The sequence below is a fragment of the Podarcis muralis genome, chromosome 10 (genome assembly GCF_964188315.1).
Source record: "Podarcis muralis chromosome 10, rPodMur119.hap1.1, whole genome shotgun sequence".
NCBI classification, from domain to species: Eukaryota; Metazoa; Chordata; class Lepidosauria; order Squamata; family Lacertidae; genus Podarcis; species Podarcis muralis.
This window is the reverse complement of record NC_135664.1, coordinates 53,416,752-53,442,409: the sequence shown is the minus strand read 5'-3', so window position 1 is coordinate 53,442,409 and position 25,658 is coordinate 53,416,752. Positions and strand designations below refer to the sequence as shown.

Here is a 25,658-nt window from a genome sequence, read left to right as displayed (position 1 = left end):
TCCCAAAACATCTGCAGGGCACCAGCTTAGAGTGTAAGAATGTTCTTTTGGAAATGACTCCGATTAAGGAGGTTTTTTGTTTCATTTTATGTAAAAAAATAAATAAATTGTGAGGGTAGTATTCAGTTGTGGGTTTGCCTTTGTGGCAAGCTCTGTCACATGCTGTTACTGAGAGCTGGGGGACCCTTTGGAAAAGAATGGGGTTTAGTAGATAATGGGGATCAATTAAAACCAGGAGCCCCAATTTGCACTTCTGCTAAGCCAAGGCCACCGTGGGATAGAGCTCTGAGTGAAAAACAAAGGGTGATTTCTAAATGTACGCTCTGGATTAAAGTTTATAAAACAGACAAATGTTTCTTAATCAAGACGGGTAAGTCAATAGGGTTCAGCAGGCCAAGTACACATTATGTACTCTGCTGGATGGTTCAGTTGTGCAATAAATGACATTTCAAAGGCAGCCTTCCAGGTCTGCTTGACCCATGTGTTGTGCAAAGTCCAGTAGGGTAGGAAAGTGTGGGTGGGTTGGGCAACCTTCGAAGAAATTATATTGTGTGGACTTTTTAAATGGAACTGTACAATGTGTGACAAACAGATAAGGAAAGTAATAGACTCCTACACAACTGTTAATATGCTCCATATGTTGCAGCAGTTGCCTAATAGCATGGAATCCTCCTGTGTGTTCGTTTCAGGCTCCTCCCTGGGTGTTCCTCTCATGTGCATTAGGACTATTTGCTTACCAGTCCCTGGATGCTATTGATGGGAAGCAAGCCAGAAGAACCAACAGCAGCTCTCCTTTGGGAGAACTCTTTGACCATGGCTGTGACTCTATTTCTACAGGTAATTAATTATTGTTCTTTTTAAAAAACTTTTTTTGTGTTAAGACTCACAGGACTGACAGGCAGAATATGACAATAGATAGTTTGCATATATTGCTGCATATCAGAATGATTTCAAGAATGTGTATTTCTTGGGTTTAAATAATGATGCTTTTGGTGTGCGGGTGGCGCTGTGGTCTAAACCACAGAGCCTAGGGCTTGCCAATCGGAAGGTCGGCGGTTCGAATCTCCGCGACGTGGTGAGCTCCCGTTGCTATGTCCCTGCTCCTGCCAACCTAGCAGTTCGAAAGCATGTCAAAGTGCAAGTAGATAAATAGGTACCACTCTGGCAGGAAGGTAAATGGCGTTTCTGTGCACTGCTCTGGTTCACCAGAAGTGCCTTAGTCATGCTGGCCACATGACCCGGAAGCTGTACGCCGGCTCCCTTGGCCAGTATAGTGAGATGAGCGCCGCAACCCCAGAATCGGCCATGACTGGACCTAATGGTCAGGGGTCCCTTTACCTTTACTTCTATACAACTTAGCTTCAAAGAAGCTCCACATCCAGTAAAACTATATATTCTTGAATAGATAGGTGGTGCAATGGGTCAGTGTGTCTTGCAGTTAACCAGAAGGTTGGTGATTTGAACCCATCCAGGGACGGCTGTGGGCAGGATTCCTGCACTGCAGGGGGTTGGACTAGATGACCCTCGGCAGTCCTTTCCAACTCTTCCAATTCTATGATTTTAAGAGCTAATAGTGTAGTTTCTTCCAAGTGTCCTGTTTCGCATTTTTCTTACAACCATGTCTCAAGAAATACAGCACAGACCATAAAAATAGGGAATTTAAAAAAACAACAACCGCGATTTGCATGTTATGGCTCCATACAAGAGATTTTGTGTCAGGAGTGTGATGTTGACCTAGACCACAATAGCTAACCTGTGGTCTTCCAGATGTTGGATGGGAGTTTCCATCATCCCTTACTATTGGCCATGCTGGCAGGGATGGTGGGAGCTGGAGTCAAACAGTACATGGAGTGCCACGGGTTAAGGATGCCACCCCCTGACTTCCTCTACCTGATGGGCAATCTATGAAGCAAGAACCTTGCAAATATCTCTGGGCCTATGCTTATTTCACCACAAGTATGGCTTGCATCTCCACCCATTTTACTGCACCACCACAAACTGTGTTACATGCAAATGCTCAAAACTATTTATTCTTCAAATAACTGTGATAACTAATGGAAGCTAATTGGACTTTTCAGTTTTCATTGGTATTGGAGCCTGCTTAGCAGTTCGGCTAGGAACAAACCCAGACTGGCTGTTCTTCTGTTGCTTTATTGGAATGTTCCTGTTTTATTGTGCTCACTGGCAAACCTATGTTTGTGGCATGCTAAAGTTTGGCAAGTAAGTGGCTATTTGGATAATCTGCTCTGTGACTGACATTGAAATACATTTGCCCCGATGTTTCAACTGGGGTGGTAGAATTTAACCTAGATCCAACAGGATTTCCCGCCCCCCGCAGCTCTCATCATTGCGTATTTCTTTTTGCAGGGTAGGGGAATCCACCAGCTTGTGATTTAGTATATTAATTAGCTCTTCCATAAGGGGTTTCCTTGTACATTTAAAATTCTGAAAAGGGTAAACCTATTGCATGACAGAGAAATTCAGATACAGTAGTTTGGTGAAAAAAATGCTGCTTAGTTACTTTCTGTTGTATTGACTAGCAAAGCATACACTTTGTATATTGAAATTTAATTACCAAAACCTTTTGATAAAAACTCCCAGAAATTTGAATTTTATATCCAGCAAATAATTGAATCACCTGAAGTTGTTAACATTTGTCTTGGGCACACAACCGCTTTGATGAATCTTAATATTTAGTGAGCTATTACCTATCAAGTAGTCATTGGTGTGGATCAACTTTATTTCTCTTTTATTACAGAGTCGATGTAACTGAAGTACAGATAGCCGTAATTATACTCTTTTTGATATCTGCATTTGGTGGAACAACAGTGTGGGACACTAAGGTAACTGTATACAACTATCAGGCTTGAAAGTTTGTAAATTACACAGTCCTGTATGCTTCCTGTTTAGCAGCTTCCTCTAATCCTTTGTATTTCTCCCATGCCACATTTTGTTAAACGTTGATTTTATTTTGCTTAAAAAAAATAAGCCCTGGCTCGATTATATGTTTACCTAGGATGCCTTTTCCCAATGTAGTTCCAGTGCTTGGTCATCTTACTGTCGTGATGTGCTGTCCTATGCATGAGTTTAGAACTACAGAGGAAAAAGACCCCATCTGCCATATGTGATATTTGTGTTAAATCACTCAGATCATTTAAATGCATAAATGCTCTGCACAGAGAGTTGAATTTCATATTATTCTCAGTACTGTACTCCCTTCTATAAAAGTTGACCCAACTGGCAAAATTCTGTCACATAACACTTTTGTGATTGTGGGCTGAGTCGCAGTAAGCCTGAGGTCGCTGGGGTAGAGGCGTAGGAAGCAATAAACAACAGCCTTTTGGGATCTAAATGGCCACAGCTTTACAGATGTAAGAAGACTTTGGCTTAGGCATTGGGTATGTATCCTGGATCAGCCAGCCCAGTTGATGCACATCAGATATAGGCAACCCCTCCAGGCTGCCAGTCAGGGAGTTCTGTGGCCCATTAGCCCCCGTCTGGGCATAGGGACTTCCCCTTGGGACCCCTTTACCAGGGTACCCTACTACTTTTATCAGGAGGAGATTAAACTAAGGATCCAACCTTTTTTTTTTTGCCAGCAATCTGTGACAGTTGCTGGGAGGTAATTGAAACCCCTAGACTGGTCCAGTTGGCCTGCAGGAAAATTCCTCCCAGGGGCCAAATATGGAGACCAAGAGACTCCTCAGCAAGCTGACACACACACACACACCCCCACACACCACCTTCAGGCAGGGCCAAATTTATCCAGGGTGGGAGGGTGGGATGTTCAGTGCTGACTGCACTGCTGGAAGGTGGTTCAGTCAGCTTTCATGATTTGGAGACAGACCTGACTCCACCCCGTAGTATGGCCTCCGACTGGCCAATTTAAATTAGAAAGAGGTAGGGGAGTCCTGTCACTTCCTGTAGCTTACTGGGGTTGATGACACTGGCCGGCCACATGAGAGGCTTTTGTCTGCCACCCAGCTTGGCCATGGTGACACCAGGCCGCAACTGCTGCTGCTGCTGTCAAGAACGGCAAGGTTCTGCTGAATTTGTCATAAGGCAGCAGAATGCATGTTCTGTACTTTAGCAAAACATCAGAGCAAATTTATATTGCCTCTGCTTTCAAGAATGCATTGTTTATGCCTGTATTGTAGAACACAGAATTGCAGACAACCAGCTTGAGACAATCCGAATGCATTCAGTAGCATCTGAAGAAACATAACCCCTGTAACGACGTACATTGGGGTTGGTTTTCTGTTGCCTTGATCCATGTAGTTAAGCTTAATGTGGCCACAATTCTTTAGCTGCTTGGAAATCCAAGAAATTGGATGAATAGTAAAGCTAGGTGTGAATTGCATGGTAAGAGATTGTTGAAAATCGGCACTGGGGACCACACTGCAAGCTTTTAAACAGCTACAGCAGAGCTCCCAGCTGTCTTGAGTCCACTCTTGGAAGCGAATCAATATTCTGGCATGTCGCTATAATATATCTACTAAAACTTACTTTATTTTGAAATGCATGCTCTCTTCTCAAATGACTGTAAGCAGTCAAAATGTGGAATTCTTTTAAAAAACAACTCTACATTGTGAAAGTCCATTCATTATTCTGTTTTACATAAACTGTTGAATTGATTGTGAGAAGTCACAATAACATATCCTTAGTGTAACCTGGTGGGTTACAGGAAATTCATTTTTTTTTTACTCTTCTTTTTAATCCTTTGCTGCGTCTTGGAAGTTTCCTTGAAACTACAATTGAATAAGAAAGGTAAATACTCATTCTAAAGGTCTATTAGCTGGAGAGTATTGGTAATGCAATTTCATAGCAAGATATAACAAAACAGGCAGATGGTGTTTTGCATTTCCTGTGGTGCTGCTGCTGTTTTGATCAGTGAACTGGGAAGAACTATCCATTTTTCAGAAATATAAAAGCTAGAAAGCTGATACATGTTGTTTATAGATGTTAGTAGCAACATGCCTGTCTGAATTTAAAACAATTATGTAACCTTTGGGTTCCTAGCAAAATTAAACTCTGCTCTACATTTTATTTTGCTACCATGACTATGCTCTTCATTTGATTTCTTTTTTAAAAATGAAGAAAATGGATAGTTCAAAAAATTGCTAAAATGTTTCAATTATGGCAGAAAGACATTAATCTATCTTAAAATCTTCTACATTTTCCCCGCAAGCTTCCTGTGCTGGATCTAAGACTGAAGATGATTCCTGTTGCTGGAATAGTGGGTGGAGCAATATTTTCCAGTTACAATTATTTCAGAGTAATATTTGGAGGAGGCGTGGGGAAGAATGGCTCTACAATAGCAGTAAGTGTTCTTTAACAAACAAACAAAAAAACCTAAATGTTTGATACACAAAGTTGCCTTTACCTTACTGTGATGTTTTATATAAACAGGTTTGCTGTGTGCCTAATTTAGCAAGTTTTATTCTGTATCTAGGATTAAACATCCATTGTAATAATATAAATATTACTATCTACTATTTGGGAATTTAAACAAGTTGTTGACTGGGGTTAGGCGTTCAGAACACACCATTCCCCTCTTGTTCAGTTTGAACTGGCTACTTGTTTGTTTCTGGAACAAACCCAGGCCTTTTGACTCCTGAGAAACATGTCTTTAGGACTCACCCTATACTTTTGATTGCAGATTATTTTAAACTTATGTTAATGTTGTATATTTACACTGTTGTAACCTGCTCTGGGATGTAAAGGGCAGGTGAGAATCTAAGTAGATGTGGTAAAGGTAAAGGGACCCCTGACAGTTAACAGACCGAGGGAGCAGGCAGTTTTTCCTGGTGATGTGGCCAGCATGACTAAGCCACTTCTGGCGCACGGAAACACTGTTTACCTTCCTGCCGGAGTGGTACCTATTTATCTACTTAAACTGTATGCTTTCGAACTGCTAGGTCAGCAGGAGCTGGAACCAAACAATGGGAGCTCACCCCATTGCAGGGCCTCAAACCGCCAACCTTCTGATCGGCAAGTCCAAGCGGCTCAGTGGTTTAAACCACAGCGCCACCCGCGTACCTAGTAGATGTAGTAGTAGCCCTAAATTGCTTGAGACATAAGTACATTCAGGACCACGTCCTTATGTATGTCCTTCCCACCTGCTGCTTTCATCATCTGAAGTTTTCCTCCAGGGCATCTACTCTGTGGAATGTCCTGCTGAAGGAGGTTCATCAGTCTCTCACACTTTATTGCTAGCTGTTTGGCAAAAACATGGCTGTTCAGGCAGCTTTAGTTAATTTTCCTTAGATTTTGTTATTTTGGTGTGATTGGCTCCATGAATGTTTCATTGTTGTACGTTGGTTTCTGATGTATGTTTGGGCTTTTTACATTGGATTTTTGTTGATAGTGTGAGCTGACTTGAATTCATGGTGTGTGTGGCACATGAGAGTGGGATACAAGTTATAAAATTGATATAATTTAATTATTTCTGCCTTTCAGGGAACAAGTGTTCTGTCACCAGGCCTTCATATAGGGTTGATTATTACTTTGGCAATAATGATCTATAAAAAATCTACAACGCAACTATTTGAAAAGCATCCTTGCCTCTATGTCTTAACATTTGGATTTGTGAGTGCCAAAATCACACAAAAGTTGGTGGTAAGGAGTTTCTAACATTGTTTTGTGCATTTGTTAAGATGCTGTATTGATGCAATAATGCATGTGAAGCATTGTGAATGTTTTACTGCTAAGCTGATATCTATTAATAAAAAATGAAAATGAGCACCATACAGCTTATTCAGTGTAAAGAGCACAGAAATGACAAAATGGTTTCTTAGTTTTAAAGTGATTCAACATTTGTTGCAAGGTCAGGTAATCATTACACAGTATTTCTTTGCTGATGCCATTTTCAATATAGGCAATTGCTGACATGGAGCTTCAGCTCTGACCTTAAGGCTGCTGTCCTGTACTAATAAGGAGACTCATTGGACAGAGATTAACTTCAATATAAACATGGACAGAATTGTGCTGCAAGTTCTTTTGCAAAACGTATTGGATGATAGCCAACATCACATAGATGAAAATTTGCTTGTGCAGCAGGATGTCCCCTTGCTCTCCCATCCCGTGGCCTCTAAATCTACTGTGGCGGGTACCCCCAATCCTCTGGAGCATATTTGAGGGCATGTGGAAGGAAAAGGTCCATTCCATTCATACAAGTATGTTTCAATTAATGACAGACACCAATGAAGATTACTAGTTACCCATTACAGCTAATATTCTGCCCTGAGCATTCCTTATGTCTAAGCCTTTATAGTTCTCTTAAATGTTTGTAATTAAGAAACCACATGTCTGGAAACAAAACATATCCTTAATCATTATGCTGCTTATAAATTTCTTTGAATCCTTGAATATTCAGATGGGTTCAGGTACTGACTTAAGAGATGAACAATTTGTATTGTGTTAAAATAGGATCTAAACATCTTAGTTTAGTAACTAAATCTAATCTTTGTTCATAGATTGCACACATGACCAAAAGTGAAATCTTCCTACAAGATACTGCATTTATTGGGCCTGGCCTCTTGTTTCTAGACCAGTACTTCAACAGTTTTATCGATGAATATATCATTCTGTGGATAGCACTGGTAAGCAGTTTTCTATATGCTTCACTAAATTATGGAAAGTGTTTTCTCCTTTCTGGGTGTTTGAGTCAGACTCTCCAGCCTTGTATTCCAAACAGATTAAGGTAGCAATCCAGCTGAGAGGTATACCTGCTTTTAGTTGTGTTGGACAGTGTTCTGGTGGTAAAGGAGAAGTTGAGATCAAGTTTCAATTGGGAAGTCCCTCATTCAAATCTTACTTCTGCCATGAGCCCACTAGGTGACCTTAGAAAAGTCTTTTGTCTCAGCTCCCTCTTTGCAATGAGATTCCAATTGCTTATCTTACAGCGTGTTTGTAAGAATTGCAAAAAAAAAAAGTCATAATTTTTTTAAAACCTAAAGAGCTGGTTACCAATTTATTGCATGCACAAATCTACTCCTTGCACATTTGTGGGTTTTGTTGGAATGAAATTGACTATTAAATTCAGACTGCTAAAGAAAGTTGCATCATAGGGAAGAAACAAAACTACATGTTTTATTGATTAGATATGATTGCCGGACTACAAACCAGATATCCCCTGTATTTCTTAATTCAGTATTAAATTAGGAAGAAAGGCAGCAATGACTTTTTTGACCTATTTTCTTCTCCTTTTGTCCACTCTCCTTTGGCCCACCCTATCCAGGCCAAGAATCCTGGCTGTGTATTATAGTAGGGATGATGATGATGATGATGATAAGTCGGTGAATGCACTGGGGTGAATGGCTTCATCTTCAGAAGTTAATTTAAATTTAATTTAAATTTCTGTATTTCGGTGTGAATGCATGTAAACTCTGAACTGCAGATCTAACTAGAACATTTTAACAATTGTAGAATTAAGGTGTATGCTTCTGTTATAACTTTATCTGTGTGCCTTGAAGAGCGAGAGGGAATTTAAGCACAGAATAATTCATTTGTGCAACACATGTTTTGATCTTAAGCTCTGAACTTTTTTCTCCCTCTTTAGTTCACATCCTTGATTGATTTACTGAGATACTCCACTGGGTTATGCAAACAGATTGCAGCTCACCTTCACATACACGTCTTCAAAATCTCAACTCATCAAGCTCCTGAACAGGTTCAAAACCATAATGAGTGACTTATAGCTGAAAGCGAAGAGGAGGAGTTGGTTGGGGGTGGGGAAAGTGTTGAATGGTGGAAAATACCCTTTTCAGCAATGCAGTTGTGCAAATTTTCAAAGAGAACTTAAGTGCATGAGAGGTTAAATGAAATTAATTATATAATACCAAGTTCCTACAGGCTCTGTTGGGACTTACTGTAATTGTTACTTTGAAATCATAGGAGTAGAGGGTCTAAGGAAGTTTTTGCTACAAAGTAGCAAATTATTGTTTAGAAACTTGTTTTGCTCTTGGCAGACAGAAATGCTTGAAAACCTAATGTACTTGGCAGCTAACTGAACTCGTAAGAAACAGCCAAATATGGATTTCTTAGAAGGTAGTGTGATGTTGGTTCATTATATAGGGACAGTAATTGTGTAAAATACTGCAAAAGTTACCCATTCTACATTTCACTGCTTTTGGAGAAAACTAGAGTCTTAGTTGAATATTTTTTTATATATATTTAAGGGCTAAAACTACTGAGTTGTCATCTTGTATCAAAGTCTTAGGAGTGTGTTTTTCATATTAACTATGTTTAAGAGTTTCTGATACTGGTTAAAGGAAAAAAAATAAGGAATTTAACCATAAATTAGTTGTCAAGGTTAAAATTATGGCATAATTTATCTTGCAGTAGTGTTTAAATTCTTAAGCGTTTAAATTATTTGCATGAGCAGGGAGAATCATAATTACACTTACTTCTTTCGCTTACAGTATAAATATTTGTGAATTGCTATTAAGAATTTGGCCTGTGGGCAGGATTCAACATTGTTATTGAGCGCAGAATGAGGTTTGCTTGCATACCAGGACATCCTCACTGCCCTCATTGCACTGTAAATCTGCTCTGGAGGCTTGCATGGGGGTGCGGAGAAGCTGGAGGAAAGTCCTGTTGTGTGATTGGACCTCGTTCCCCATGCACATACCCCACTGAGCGCTATGTTGAATTCCACCCTGTATTTTTAAAGAAATGAGTGAGCGAAGGATGTTAAGCTGGATAAAACAGTCTGCTAAGACCAAAACACATACAGCACACATTTCCTCCAACAATTTCTTTCTTTACAAAATGCAGTTTGAGCAGGAATGAGGAAAGGGCTTTTTAACACCTCGTGCCCTTTGGCAGTGTTATTGATTAAATTTTCTCTCCCCAACCCAAAATAAATTCCTCTCATGGGTACAAAAACCTCTTTAATACACCAGAATGTGAAGTCATTTAAAAATGTAGTAGAATAAGTTCTTCGACATTTCAGGCAACAAATAAATTTGCATTTTCGTTTAGTAAAATTTATCAGTGATGTCTAGGTATTATATAGCTGTGCTGTTTTTATATGGGATTTAATCATCCTGTCTAGAAACTGTTTTGTTTAGGAAGCAGTTTGTACAGTGATGGTCTCTGGAGGATTACTGTGTGTCTTTCATCACTTTCTTCTAGATGTCGTATGCTTTAGCGAGACCAGAAAAATAGAACCATAACTCCCATTCAAGTCTTTTTGTGTAGCTAAGAGGAAAGAAATATGCCAACCTCAGCTGTGGACAAATGTGTAGTTTCATATATTTTCACTTAATGCAAAGCCTTCTCAGAAAGTTTTAAACACCTAAGTGACAGGAGTGGATAGATCTAGTGACTGAGCTGATCTCTTTCTACTGGCAACAGATTTGAGTTTGAATTCAGTTATAAATATATGTATTTCAGAAGAACGTAAAACAATCTGAACCCCAACTTAGCTTTGATGCTCTGTAACAATAAAACCAGTTGTAGGTACTATCATCAGACAAGCTGGGTTGACTATTTCCAAGAAATTCAGGGTTGTCTTTTTCTTGGTGTTTAGAGCTAGTTCATACAACACAGTTCCTTTATCCAAGCAATCCCAAGTGATTCTTGGCTATGTGTTTAACAACAATGGGGGGTGGGGGAATCCTGGCAACTTTATCCCGAAAGAAGTCTACCAGTAAACTGGGAAGGAAAGTTTATGGGGCTACCTCTCCCCATGTGCCTTCTTCCCCATTGCAGCTCTGTTCCTCTCAGTGCATCATCTGCAAAGAATGTGATTTACATGTGCTTCCTCCCCCCAGCAAAATTCAGAAGCAGTTTGGGCATTTGTAACGGCTGCATATGGGCCACAGGATGCCCACATGTGCCTTAGAAGCTCACTGTAAGAAAGTTGTCCAGTCTTCTCCATTAAAAAGGAAAGTACTGAACAGTTAGCTAGAAAGAAAACTGTTACTCTCCTGGGTCAGTTTTAAACAAGTGATGATGATCTCTTTAACAGCAAAACAACTAATCATGTTATTTTCTAGCTGAAAAGATCTAAACAGTAAATACCCACAAATGACAAGACTTCAGAATTTGATAGCCTGCTTAAAAAACTGAGGGATCTTCAGCATGTCACCAAATTCAAAATTAAATGCTGACTAATGGGCACTAAAGAATCTCCATGAAGTAGCATTAGGATAATTAATGGTGGCAAACCTTGGCATTTAAATAAAACCATGCATTTATCCAAAAACTAGGTGAATGGTTTGCTGCCATTATTATAGCATGTAGTAATTGTTCTGGATTCCTTTAAAGTGATGTCAGAGTTTAAGACCAAATAAATTATTGCTAAATTTCAAACAGTAAAAACTGTGATTCTAAGTTGCTGTAATGAAAATTTTGTTTCATTTGTAATGCTTGAATTACCAGTGTGTTTTTACAGTATGAAAATATGATTATGCTTTTATTTTTCTTAAAAAAAACAAAGCTCAATGACGGGAGTTTTTGCTGTTTGGGAGGGGAAAGAAACATTTCATTTAGAGTTTTTGGAGATAGGTACTTGCTTGATATACTTTTAAATTTTGCTTTTAATTAGGTTTCCTGAACTGTAGAGTGTAAGCCTCTATCTTTGTTTAGTTATTTAGAATTTACTGATAATATTAGGGGCTGGTAGACTATCTTCCCTCAAAAAAGAAGAACATTCTATTTACGGTGAGACCATGAAACTGGAAAATTACTAAGAGTGCCTTATAATAAAGGAAATCCCAAACTAGCAACATGTATATTTTATTTTATAATCATAAGGAAGTTCTTATGCATCTCCTTCAACTTTCAGATTAAGACATATTACTCTGGTTGGTATATAAGAATGAAATGTTTCTTTGGTAGCAACCTGAAACATTTTATATAGTTCTGCTGCAAGTACACAATTTTTAATAAGGCCTTGAATCCCATAGTACATGCAATTTGTTATTATCAGAGTGTTTGGTACAAAAACAGTCTGTCAGACAGTTAAATAACATTAAGTAGCTTGAACTTTCAAAAAGGTACCTTAACCCTGGGATCTAGATTCTGAATTTAAGAGGCGAAAAAATATTGATGCAAATTAAAAACCATTAGGAATACTTTGAGAGACACAGGAAAAAAATAAAATTAGCATATCCTGTTGCTAAGCAGCAATGAGCTGTCGGTTTCTTTGATATCAGAGCTGAATGTAAGGTATTCAAATATAGCAATTTTTAATATGGCGTTTAAAATACTGGCTCTTCCTCCCCATATGGCTAATGTATATAATTGTATCATGTTACTTAGGTACAAGTTGTTTCTCCACTGAGCCATCAGAATAACATGGACTGAAGAGATTTGCGAACAGTTGCCATCTCTTGCTGTTGCTGTTAAGAGAGAAAAAAATGCTGATCAAATGTAACATTTTGTATCATAGTGTTCTGACTTGCTGAATATAAATGGTAAATGTTTAATTTTTCTATTTAAATGTTGTTTTAAAATGTCACTGAAATTTTCCATAAATCAGTATTAACACTTACAGTGTCCATCATGATCTTCTTTTGCAACATAGCCATCTCTTTCCGAAGCTCATTTTGTGCACCTACTAAAAGACTTTCATGAGTCTTCTCCATGTCTTCCATACTCTAAAATCAGATAGCAGCTTCATGAAAATCTGTTACTTGTTTACACCCAGAAATTTTGTTACATTTTAGAAGTCAAGGAATGGCCATGAATTACCAGAGTGCCTAGCAATGGCAACGATAGTAGCCTAAACCAGTGTTTCCCAACCTGGTGCCTCCAGCTGTTTTTGAACTACAACTCCCATCATCCCTGACTAGCAAGACCAGTGGCAAGGGATGATGGGAATTGTAGTCCAAAAACAGCTGGAGGCACAAGGTTGGGAAACACTGGCCTAAACACATCAAAATTTTGAGAAGTAATTATGCTAACTGGTAAGAATTCATCTGGAATAGTGTTCTATTCTTTGCAATGCTTATCCAAACAATATATTGTTCAACTGCCCTACAGGAATTGCCAGCAAGATGACAAAGGAGTCTACAAAGCAGTGATATTACTAACACATGTGCATGTACAAACGTAAATGTAAAGGCTTGACAAGGTTAGCATTACAGTGGTACCTCGGGTTACAGACGCTTTGGGTTACAAACTCTGCTAACCAGGAAGTGGTTGCTCCAGGTTAAGAACTTTGCCCCAGGATAAGAACGGAAATTGCGTGCCAGCGGTGCAGCAGGCCCCCATTAGCAAAAGCATGCCTCAGGTTAAGAACGGACCTCTGGGACGAATTAAGTTCTTAACCCGAGGTACCACTGTATATGTGTGTTTTGTCCAACTATGAAAATAAGATGTAGCCATGCTGTCTCTCATCACAGAGGAGATCAACAGTACTGCTGGGGCAATATTCAGTTGATGCTCATGCTACTCTTCATGCAAAGCATATTAGGTGTCAAATAATCAAGTGGAAACAGAGCAGAATGGATGCAACATGAAGTTAAAGTTTAAGTAGTAGTTGCAATTATTTTTAAACATAAATGTATAGCTAGTATGCCACTGCAGATCTTGCCATATTAGCAGCAGGGACAGCACAGGATTTCTGTTTGTATCCAGCAGTTCTATGAGCAGAAAGGAGCTCATGCAACAGGTTTTCTTTTTCTTCCCTTCCTTCTGTACCCTCCAAAAACCCTCTAAGAAAGCTGGTGAAATTTCAGGCAAATCCTCCTGGCCCATCACAGGCCTGTATGAGACAGACCCCACTGTGCAGAAGGGCATCTAGACCCTCTGGAAAGAGGTTTGGGGAGATGTAGGTAGAAGGAGGGGAAGAGAAAACCAGTGGTGGAAGCTGCCTTCTCACACAACCTTTGTTTTAATATACTGTAAACTAAAATAACAATGCACTTTTAATAACAGACTTGATCAAATGGTGGTTGTTTTTTAATATACCTTCAAAAATTGCTCATACAGCTGCTTAATTGTTTTCAGTCTTTGATTCTGAACTATTCTTGCTTGTTGGAAAGTTTTTTGTTGTTGCCGAAACAGGTTCTAGGGAAGGAAAAAGAGGCTATAATAAATGTAGGAATAAATATTCATATAATAAAGCTAAATCACACTGTTACTAATTGTAAACTGTAAGCATAGCCAAATGCAGTGGAAGCTGGTATGCTAGGACAAATGGGGCACTGCCTCACCAACTTCAGTTTGCCCCATCTGCCTTGCCTACATCCAGTCCATGGGTAACACTGCCAGTGACTGCTGCTGCTGCACCCTGGCCTGTGTAGGATTCAGAAAGGAAAAGGTTAGGGACAAAACTAGAATTAGTTTGCTCTAGGTCCACCTACTGTTGGTTTCCTTTATTTCCACTCAACTACTCCCAGTAGGTACCAGCCATCAGTTATTACCCTAAGTGTATGTGTGTATATATATTCTTAAATTAATTTCTAAGCCTTTGCTGTAAATTCATATAGGGTTTTCAGGGGCATGCAAGTCAGTGAATGAACAAAAAAAGAAAGAAATTCTAAGAAAATGGTGTATAGTTTTTACATGTCAAATTGTTTCCAATGGCAAGGTTTTTTCTTTCACTTGCTATTTATTTAAATTTATATGCTGCCATAAAGAATGGGCAACTTATAGTAGTAACTGAATGCTTCCACTGAACGTATTGTTGTTGCTTACCACTGCAAGCTTATCCAGTGTATATTTATTTAATGAACAAATTGATCACAGTGCAGAAACACTGGCTCTACTAACTATGGCGTAACATTATCTTTTGACCTAATATCTGAGATGCTATTACTGATCAGCACTTGGACTCTGCTCATTTACTTAGATCTCCTTCACCCTACGTGAGCATATTGTTTTCCTAAAGCTAGGAACCCTGAACATTACCTGTCTGTTTTGTGAATGGTAACACTCCACACTGCAGTATAAGGAGAATGAAATATCAGCCTTAGGCACTTACATTTATCATTCAAAAAGTTAAGAAAAACAAACCGTTAATTTTTCTTCCTGTTCCTCAGATTTCTTTATATCAGCATCCCACTGTTGAAATACATGCAGGAACTGCTGAGAATATTCGTGTTGGACCTTCTGCCTAAAATATATATTTTGCAAGCTGAAATAATGCATTTTTGAATGTTAACATGAAATACCATTGATTTATAAACTGTAAAGGCATCGGTGAAAGATGAAGAACCTAAAACATTCAGTTAGTCACACAAACTTTAAAAAAGGAAGAGTTGGTAGATTTGAGAGAACACAGCTAAGGTGAAAGGTGGCCATCTAATTTGGAAAAAAACACACCATAGAACATTGAAGAGTATTGTTCTAAAGAAGGTTTACAATGCAATCGTATGCATGTTTACTTCAAGTAAGCCCAATTATGTTCAGTGAGGTGAACTTCCAAATAAATAGTGTAAGAGGGTCAGGGGTCCCTTTACCTTTAAGAATGTAACTTAAATGTTATTTTAAAGAATTTGCTTTCTAAAATGACATATTCTGATTAGGAACCAACTCCTTTACTATAGTAAATTACCAGGAAATCATATCCAGACAGACAATCAAAACTCAGACACTAAGTCCAGGATGGAAATCCTTTTTTGGTCTAGTGTCACATTTCCAGGGGAGGGGTACAACTTGTTGGGGGGGCCACATGTTGCTCGTGGGCAGGAACAGAGCCAATAGTGAGCAGGGCCACCCTCTCTCTGGCACCCCCATTTCTCTCTTCCCCTGTTTAACATGCTGCTAAGAGAGGGAAAGATAGATTGCTCTTCCCAAGTCTGATCTGATCGCTTGCATATATTATTGCTTTCATCCATTTTGGCTTTTCTGCCTGTTGGCTCTCCCTACCTACATGGAATCAGACTGAGGGCCACAGGTTGAATCTCTGCCACAAATGTGCAATGTATGTTCGTGTTAATTATAACCCCCACCTTTGCTCTTGTTGTGTTTTCCAAACGTGTTCTATTTTCTGGTTGCTTGTTTTGAGAGAAGCTTTCGTGTACATCTCTAATCTTTTCCTTTTAGCTAGAAGAGCTTTGTTAATGTCCGCTGCAGAAAGACAAAGAATCATTAGGCATTGTATCTTAAAACATATGTAAAGGTTTATAAGATTTGCAAAGAAAGGCTAGAATGTCTCACACACTACACCAGGAGGGCTGTTGCAGCGTTAGGCTACAGTAGTGGCTACAGTAATTAATGCATGAATTCAGGGACCTCTTCTCAAACTGATTTTGAATCTAGTATAAGCTGTATTAAAATTACAGTGTTTATATGGCAGCTTTTATAGTGTGCTGATCTATCAGTAAAGTATTTTGCCATCAACAATAAGGTCACTTTTAACACCCCACAATAAACACAGAAACTAAGCGGAAGCTGACTGGCACAATCCAGTCTGCCCAAAGATTTGGATACTTCTTACGTGAAGCCCCTTTCAAGCAAGCCCATAACCAAGCAATCCAGGCAGGTGCTTTTGTAAAACATGATACCTTTTGAGGCTAAAACTTTAGAGAGAACTCTAATAAGAGACAGTAGAATATCAAAGGAGCAAAATACAGCATTGGTTAAGCAGTTGCCTTTCTTCACTGTTAAGTACAGTATTACTCATGCTCCATGATTTGCAGACATATTCCAAAACTTCATGAAGTTCAAGATGGCTTTGAGAAAGCTTGTGGCCCATGCTCAAATTGGATATGCTGTAGCCATGCTGTGTCCTTAACAGGACTGAAACCTCATTAGAGAAAGTTTAGTTGATCAGTTATATGCACTTTAGTCAATAGATTGATTAAATCTGCATATGGGCAAAAACACAGCTGAAGGAAGAAACACATTTGTTTTTAGATTATGTGCATGTGTTGTAGCTGCCATCATTTCAGAAGAAATAAGCATGCCAAAGGGAGATTATGTTTTAAGCTGTTTCTTGCCATACAGTAGCTTTTATAAGCACTTGTATTAAAATATACTTTTTTATTTTTAAAAACTGCTCCTCAGTTAATTGGGATACTTTTTAAGTCAGTTGATTAGATCAAAGAAGCATTGCAGTCCTTGTCCTTGAGCAGGCATTGGGACAAACTAAGAAGTCTTTTTTCATCATCCTTTGTTAACTACCACCCTTCATTACAGAAAGTGGAGAAGAGCTAGGTTCTTGCTATGGAGGCGACTGATATGGACACAGACAAGAAGGAATCTTGCCAGTAATGTCTAACAGATTAATGAAGGCCATGTTCCATCACATTTTGCGCTCGCCAGTCTATTTTAGTAGAATTTGCTTCACATGAGAGTGAAACCCAGAGCAAAGACATAGAAATTTCTAAGTAATTTTTTTCTGAGCAGGCATGGATAACCTGCAACCTAATCTTGAAGTTTGCATTGGCACATCTGCTTTGGCAAAGTTATTGCAACTCTGATGTAATCAATTGATCAATCTATTTAAGTACTACAGATGACAAAACTGCACTCCTGCCATCATACTACAGGAAATAATGTTTGGAATGTAAATTGTTAATTTGTTCATATGACTAAAAAGAGAAAATTTATTTTAAAAACTGGTTTATATCCAACTAAGTTGTTTCCAGGTTAGAGCCATTAAAATTAAAGCTAGCCATATCCATTTATTTCACTGGTCTACTCTGAGCAGAACTTACTTGGAAACAATCCTGTATTTTTAAACAAAAGGGCAGGACCCTTCTCCCATATAACTATTTTATTAACTGACAGGATGTAAGTATTTTCTAAAACATACCTCCGAATCTTTCCAGCATATTCTGTACTTCTCCCCTATAAAAATATTCATATTTTTAAAATGACTTTTTTGCATTAAAAGAACTAGTTTATATTTTTCAGATATTATTTGTAAGTGGTAGCAAGCTGCAACAGAGACCAACAATAATTAACACTACTAAAAGCCTTGTGACAAAGGGAGGGGGGGAAATCAGCACTGTGAAGGGGTGTAATCTTTGGGGCATCTATGGGGGGGAATGTAAACCACAACAGGATGGAGACACTCAATTAAATTATATTGCCAAGATTTTGCCCATCAAGAAATATATAATCAACAAAGGGCATAACCTTCTGTTTATGACTCAGTAGTTTAAAACATCTTATGTTGAAAGCTGTCATTTGTAATTATAAGCTTAATGAGTCTGCTGAAAATTCTGTCAGAGATGCTAACGTTCCTAGGATTCTTGGAAACCATGGCAGTTGAAACATATTTAAGGCTGCAATCCTAAACACATTTACTGTGGAATAATTCTCATAGAATTCAGTGCACCCAACTTCTGAGTAAATATGTTTAGAATTATGCTGTAAAATTGGTTTACATTTATAACATGGTTTACATGGGCTTCTATTGCATTATGAGTTGATCTATTGGGGATTTGATGGTGGTTTGGATGTAACTTGATGTGTGAAGAACAGTGCAATCCTTTCCACGTCTACTCAGAAATCCCACAATGTTCATTAGAACTTGCTCCCTAGTAGTCTTTGTTAACTTCAGAACTCCCTTGCCTCTCTATTCTGTAATAATTTTTGAGAAGAGGGCAACTGAATTATCCTTAATTAATTAAAGTGGGCTAGATTCAAAGGTTCTCTTCCTCCAATGGAAGAGGTTTCCTCCAACAGGGTAACCACCTTATATCAGAGTAAGCTACTTACCGTACTTTTGGAAGAAGAGAAGCTTTGGATCCACACCAGTATCTAACCACTTCAGATGTTGTAGGCCTACAATTCCCATTATCCCTGACTATTTGCCATGCTGGCTGAGGCTGGTGGGACCTGGTCCAACAACATCTAAAGGGCCACAGGTTATCCAGCTCTGATCTACAGCCAACAAATTTTTAGTTACGTTCCTATGTAAAGGTGCTGTGTTTTAACAACGTAAAAGTAATATATACTTCTGGCTACAATAATCGTAACGAAGAGGCACTGGAAACGTAACTGATACTTTATAACTGTAAAAAATAATTTAACATTACATGGCAAAAAATAAATATTAAACTATTTACCCAACTTCATCTTCAACTACAGGACGAGGAGTCAGTGAAGGTCTTTTCTTACCATGTTTATCAATTATTGGAGTTTCATCTTTATGGGAGGGAAACAGAAGGTGCAGTTTACCAATAACTTCTATCACATTAAAAAGTTTTAAATCCCATATACCACTTTTAAATGAAAATTCTTCAAAAAGCAATTTACAAGTTACAAAAAAATATTATTTAAAACCATATAAAACACCACAAAAATCTCAAAACAATATGTGAGAACTAAAAATCAAGAGGACCATCACTACCCCAGCATAATATAAAATTATCAAAATTAGGTGAAAATAGTAGTTTTGCACTCAGCTCAACTTAACTGATAAAGGCCACAGTAAAAAATAGCCTGTTTAAAACCTGGAAGGGATGGGCTCTGTGTGATGTCCCATGAAATCACCTTCCACACCTGGGGGCCATGAGCAAGAATACCCTTGTCTGCCTGCCTGCCAATCTTATTTCCAATATAAATAGGCACCTAATTAGAGCTTCAGAGGCAGATCTTAAGGTACAAGCAAGTTGCTATGGATCCAAGCAGATCTCAGGCTTTGTTTTTTTTACTAGTATTCAAAGATCCACCAACCAGAACTTGGTGTAAAGACATATATTGAAAAGGGAGACAGCAATGCTTCTGAATACCAGTTGCTGGAAATCACAGGAGGGGAGAGTGCTCCTGAGCTCAAGTGCTGCTTGCAGGTTACCCACAGGCATCTAGGTTGGCCACCGAGAGAATACAGTGCTGGACTAAATGGGCCATTGACCTGATCTGGCAGGCTATTCTTATGTTCTTCTGCATTCAGGAATTTGTTTTGAGTACCAGAAATTAACCAAATTCATGGTCCTTCCCCACAAAGAATACCCCCCTTGTTAACCGCTGCCTAAAGCACATCAAGTGCAAGTAGATAAATAGGCGGGAAGGTAAACAGCGTTTCCGTGCACTGCTCTAGTTTGCCAGAAGCGGCTTAGTCATGCTGGCCACATGACCCAGACGCTGTCTGTGGACAAACGGCGGCTCCCTGGTCCATGACTGGACCTAACAGTCAGGGGTACCTTTACCTTTTTACATACACTTTCTTCATTTCAACAGTATATTGGAGTGGGGGGGGGAGAGTTCTCAGTTTTTTGTTCGTTTATTTTATTATTACATTTATATCTAGCTTTTCTCCAATGACCTCAAATCGTTTTCCCAATTACCATTTTAACTTTACAGCAACTCTGTTAGGCTGAAAGACGGTGACCCTCCCAAGTGAGGTTGGTAGCTGAACCCTTGTCTCCGAGGTCCTAATCCAATATGCTAACCATTAAACAATTGGGAATCAGAAGTTCTTATCAATCATCGAGATCTGCCAGTAGATTCTGATCTACCTTTTTCCCATTCTAGTTTTAGGCAAGCCTGCCTAAGCCATTCAGAGTTTTTTAAGTTCAACACCAGCACTTTAAATTGGCCCTAGGATTGTACTGGAAATCAGAGCAACTGGTACAAAAGTGTAATATGCTCTGAATGCTTGGCTCCAACAAAGAGCTGAGAAGCTACATTATGTTCCATTCTCTATGACTGCTGAGAATGCCAGACTATCTCCTCCCAATCCCTCAAGTGGAATCCACTTTCAAGAAAGAACTTCACCTGCTGAATGAAGCAGCAGGTTTGAATCCTTCTCTGCCAATTGCATGGTCACCTAATGAGGAGTAAACTTCTTCCATTTCACAAAGAAATTTGCTGTTGCGAAGACAGCCTTAGGCAAATGCCAAAAGTCAGGTTATTCAGCAGTCCTATTTGATAGAATTTGGGGGGTGGGGGTGTGCCCCCCCTTATACTATTGTGAGAAAAAGGATGACTTAGCCTATTTGTATTAGGAGTGCAACAAAACAAAATGCGTGTAACATTTTGTACTGATTACTACACCTTCTCTAACATCCTCTTCAGAGCCACTCAGATGTTTTTTTGTATGTTCTTCAAAGTCGTAGGCATGAACAATTGGATCTTCCTGTGCCAATTTAGCAGTTTTTGCTGCAGATTTTCTTCCTGATGGTGCCATAATCAGAGTAACTGCCATAAAACATATTTTTTTGTTTTAATTCACCACATAAAACATAGTATGAATTTAATATAGGGAAAATAAGATACCAAGATACTATTTTATCTTTTATCTGCTATTGAGAAGTCAATACATGTCTGCAGAATATTTTTACAAAGCTTTCACACATTTTGAAGTTAAACCTCATTTGACTACGTAAGCTACAGTGAATAATTATTGTAAAATATCTCCAAGAACAATTTTTGAATGAGCTATTAACGTTTAAATAATTCTGCTAGACCAGTTGTGCTACATGAAGTTCTTTGGCTCCCAATTTGTTTCCAGGCCCAATTCAAATAACTTGTTTTTACATTTAAATCACATATCTTGTAGAATCAGCATATCTAAGTGGTCATCTCCTCTTACATGAAGATGACTGCATATTTCAATCTTTACAGCATGGGTCTGATCCAGTACCCCCAAACAAATTATTCTGAACCTCAACCAAGCTCCCACTAGTTTTGGCAGAGGCAGGAGAAAGGAAACTAAAGCAGACAGTGCTGGGGTGATGGGGACGTAAATCTTCTCCCTGATCATTTGATGAATGCAGATGTGACCCCCTCCCCCTCAGTTGACCTGCACAGAGTAGCTGGGAAGGGGAGACAGCTTGCTCATTGTCTCCCTGTATGTGTGAGCATGTGAAAGTGCAAGATGGCCACACATATTGCTGACATGCATCCCCCAGGGGGTTGGCCAAGGGCAAATGTGGCCCTTGAGCCTGAAAATGTCAGCCCCCCCCCCCCGGCTCTATAGGGAGCCTTTCTCCGTGTTTCAACATCATTTGAGGTGCAACTGCTGGTACACACTGTTAGATCTATTATGTATTTGTTAAGTTCTAAGATTTTGTGCATGGTTTCTAACCAATTATTACTTGTACCAAGTTCAAGGTGTGGTTGGGCTACTGGAGAAAGAAAACCCCAGTCAAAGATAAACAATTAGGGATTCAATAATCTAAGAATACTACTGTTTTTGACAGCATACTGTTCGTCTCCCTTTCCTCCTCTCCCATTTTGGAGCACCTTGTTCTAGCTCCCGATAGTACAATCCACTTTGTACAATGACGCTTACCACACCCGGGTGTGTTTTAGAATTGCAGCCTCAAAGGCTGCTTCACTCAGCCACAAGAGCACAACCAACAACCTCCTCCCGCTTTTCTTCACTTACCAAACTTTTCTGCTCCACCTTCCCTTCAAGCCCAAGGCTTATTATTTATTCAAAGTACATGCATGGCACATAGGGTTCTCCTCCCATTCTAACCCCCCCCCCCAGTCACAACAGCCCTGCAACCCCCCCCCCCAACCAACCTCACTGCAATCAAGCAAAGGCAACCAACCTTCAGGGTTATTGTTTTTATTTTGATTATATATTCTGTGGTTTTATATTTTGATTTTGTTCTGTGAACCGCCCTGAGACCTCCGGGTACAGGGCAGTATATAAATCAACCAACCAACCAATCAAATGAATGAATGAATGAATGAATGAATAAAACCATGCCCCAGGCTCCCCAATCTCTCTCACCAACAAACCAATAAATGGATAGGTGGAGAATCTGTCCACGTGATGCTGACACAAAAACCCCCCACTATACAAAAGGAGGAAATCTACCCCTCAAACTCACAATGCCTATGATAGCCACGTTTCACACAAAATGTAACTGACCCTGAACTGAAAACAGAGACGTTATACATACACCTTTGTCATCCACGGATAAAGACAAACCAACCAAACAGTCCTATTATTAATGTTACCCAGGGGTCTCAGGGCGGTTCACAGAATAAAATCAATATATAAAACCACAAAATACTTAATAAAAATAAAAACTGCAACCCAATACCCCCCCCCCCACACACAAATAAACATTTTAAACGGGCATAGGATGTCATTAAGATCAACCAAAGGCCTGGTTAAAAAGGAACGTTTTTTGCCTGGCGCCTAAAGGTGTATAATGAAGGTGCCAGGCGAACTTCCCTGGGGAGAGACCTATGAGGTGGGGCGGGGGGGGGTGTGACTCAACCCCCCCACCCCCCCGTCAGTTTCATGGTTGGGGGCGGTAATTCGAACCGCGGCCTCTCCTCACCCCCAGCCTGGCGCTCTAACCACCAAACCAGCCGCGTGACTTGATCGCCTTCCCTCAAGGCCGCCCCGTTTCCCGCCTAAATTACCTCAGGTTCCCACCTTTTGGTTCTGCCGTTGTCTTTCCCCACCCGGGTCCCCTTTAGCCCAACCTCAAGATGTTCCCCTTCCGCCAATTTCTCTCTTACAACCACCCAGCAGCATTTCCTACTTTCCCAAACCGCCGCTCCCCCCCCCCCCCATTCTTTCTCCTCCCTCCCTCCCTGAAAGAGGGGAAGGTGAGGCGGCGGCGAGAAACACGACAGGACCGGGACGGGCCCAAAGAAAGTTCTATGCAGTTAATAAACATCGCGTCTTATGGAACCTGCGCCAGACCTAAAGAAAAGGCAGCCGCCGCCTTCGCTCCCTGCCTCGCGTCTGCACGCGCGAAAGCAAAAAAACCCCAAGCGGATTAAACTTCAGGCGGCGGGAAAGGGGTTGGGGGGTATCACAGTACACGCTTTCAAACAAAACATGCCACATTTCCCTAGCAATAGTAATAATAATAAACCACCACAGAAGCAGAAACGTTCTAACCCCGCTAGGCCGGTTTTCTGTTTGCAGGGAAGTTTTATATGAAGCCGGGGAAACTTCCAAAAGATCCCGCCGCCCCCCGTGCAGTCTGAAGTGGTGCAGTCCTTTCTTTCTCTTCCAGCGGATCGGCTGCACCTGTCGCCTCAGGAAGCTGTATCCGACTTTTTTTTTTTTAAAAAAGAAGAAGAATCTATGGTAGCACACCGTCTGAGGCAAAATAAATAAATATTTTTTAAAGGTTGCACTCGATTTTCCCCCTCTGAACAAAATACCACAAGTCCGTCTCTCACTTCTCCCTATTGGTAACGATTAGTTAAATTACGACTTCCTGCCATTTCATGACCCACACACAATTACCTGCCTCAGGTAGCAGCCGCCTCACTCAGCCTAATGGGAGGAGCAGTCCTGGCATGCGCATTTCTCACTTAAATTATCTCAGAGTGAAACTCGCAATTTTATTTTTAGGAGAGTCTCTATTCTCTTTCCCTTTTTCCAATCCCATGGTCAGCCCACTAGAAACATTTGTAGTATAAAAAACATGGGTGTCGCAGCTGCCCCCCATCAAGAAAATAAAGAAAAATACTTAACTGACCAATTGCATCACAGAAAACTCGGTTCTGCCCTCCTAACAGAAAGCCTCCCCCCCCCCCAATAAATTCTGGCTACGCCCATATATAAAAAATTAAGGGTTTTCAGCAGTAAGCTACCAGAGATACTGATTGGAAATGAAGCAGTGTGACTACCCCACAACAGTTGCAGGTGCAAACAGTATTGAAAAGGCGAAATGCGACTGTGCCAAAAGTATCGTGAGCACCAATCAACATGAATGTGAAATGAAAAAGACATCTGAAGGGACTCAAATGTTCTGGCTTATTCTTTGTTCCACTTTTGTTGTGAGTTAGTCCATTCAGATATCAATGAGGTGGTAGCATTGGGGCGGGCGGAGGGGGGGACTAAAGCAAAAGAAACCCAGCAATGCACTTTTATCGTGCCAAAAACATGTGCATAATACTGGAGAGGCCCCGAGATGAGTGCAGGGTGGGGACCAACATACTGTCCAGGCTTGCACCTTTGGTGCTGCCAATGCAGCAGTTTGACTTCACCCCCAGAGGTGCACAACATTGTCTTTCGAGAAAGTTGGGTGCCAACAACAAAAGGAGCCGCCTTGTAGCACTACAGACTGCCATTTTTTTATGATTAAGAAAAAAAACAACCCTCACTGCAAGTAAAAATACTATTCAATCAGGAGAAAGCTTCCAGCAGTCTGCTTCTTATAAACCCCCATCTGCACAATGGTACAATCCATCCTACTACTTAACTCTCATTGGGTAAACGATGATCCTTTTCACACTTTTTCTCCAATTCTTTACCAAACATGTGGACTGGATTGCACCTGCTAATCCTGTTCCCAACCTCTGTGCATTCTGAGCATAAATACTCTTTCACATCTTCTGCTCAATGTGCAAGTCAGGATCTGTCGGTAGAATCCTGTGCTCCTTCCAAATCGTCAATGCGTACACTCAGGAAAGGTGTGAAAGGGATTCACACTGCAAGTACAATTGCTTGAGCCAACCCAAAGTGAAAAGTGGGAGAAAATGGGCAGAAAATGGGACAGACCACCATAAATTCATTGGAAGATTGCTCCAGTTTATATAATAAAATTGTACTTTCCATACCTGTACTCTCCTCTAGCCTTGCTACTTTCCCATTCCTGGTCCCCCACTGATGCTGTCCTCAAACTTTTTCTTCTTCTTTTAAAGCAGTCAGGTGTGCATCTGTGTGTAACATTTAGTTTAGCTCTCTATGTACAGTTGAACTTGTACCCAGACTAGAATTTAATTACTTGCCAACCCAAAATATTGGACCAATGAGCTGCTTGACAGAGTAACTGTATTTACCAAAGTCAAGTTTGATTTCGGTTTGGACACAAGCT

General features: G+C 39.9%; 2 protein-coding genes across 9 annotated transcripts in view; one reads left to right on the top strand and one right to left on the bottom strand.

Annotated features, from left to right (window-relative positions):
- Positions 1-12,502, top strand: part of CHPT1 (choline phosphotransferase 1) — an 18,893-nt gene extending 6,391 nt beyond the window's left edge. The window contains exons 2-9 of the mRNA XM_028746540.2: positions 690-837; positions 2,079-2,220; positions 2,759-2,843; positions 5,189-5,320; positions 6,460-6,618; positions 7,476-7,601; positions 8,561-8,671; positions 12,271-12,502. Coding sequence (XP_028602373.1) covers positions 690-837; positions 2,079-2,220; positions 2,759-2,843; positions 5,189-5,320; positions 6,460-6,618; positions 7,476-7,601; positions 8,561-8,671; positions 12,271-12,315 — 948 coding nt within the window. The 3' untranslated portion in view covers positions 12,316-12,502. The remainder of the gene's footprint in view (positions 1-689; positions 838-2,078; positions 2,221-2,758; positions 2,844-5,188; positions 5,321-6,459; positions 6,619-7,475; positions 7,602-8,560; positions 8,672-12,270) is intronic.
- Positions 11,730-25,658, bottom strand: SYCP3 (synaptonemal complex protein 3). Of its 8 annotated transcripts, none has more exons than XM_028746548.2 (9): positions 25,402-25,658; positions 20,908-21,051; positions 18,978-19,056; positions 17,717-17,751; positions 15,909-16,026; positions 14,971-15,070; positions 13,924-14,022; positions 12,504-12,608; positions 11,730-12,350 (listed from the first exon to the last, which is right to left on the bottom strand). In XM_028746548.2, exons 2-9 carry the CDS (start codon positions 21,038-21,040, stop codon positions 12,297-12,299), a joined length of 723 nt encoding a protein of 240 aa, XP_028602381.1. In that variant the 5' UTR covers positions 21,041-21,051; positions 25,402-25,658; the 3' UTR covers positions 11,730-12,296. The 8 variants fall into 8 exon arrangements, with proteins under 8 accessions (XP_028602381.1, XP_028602379.1, XP_028602378.1 ...); XM_028746546.2 differs by lacking the exon at positions 25,402-25,658 and adding an exon at positions 24,318-24,356; XM_028746545.2 differs by lacking the exon at positions 25,402-25,658 and adding an exon at positions 24,083-24,260.

Excerpts from the sequence above, each read along its gene's own strand:
- SYCP3 (XM_028746548.2), bottom strand. The coding sequence starts at position 21,040 with ATGGCACCATCAGGAAGAAAATCTGCAGCAAAAACTGCTAAATTGGCA. Across the intron at positions 15,071-15,908 it reads AAAACACAACAAGAGCAAAG|GCAGAAGGTCCAACACGAAT; the intron begins GTGGGGGTTATA and ends TATATATTTTAG. Across the intron at positions 14,023-14,970 it reads AACAGGAAGAAAAATTAACG|AACCTGTTTCGGCAACAACA; the intron begins GTTTGTTTTTCT and ends TTCCTTCCCTAG.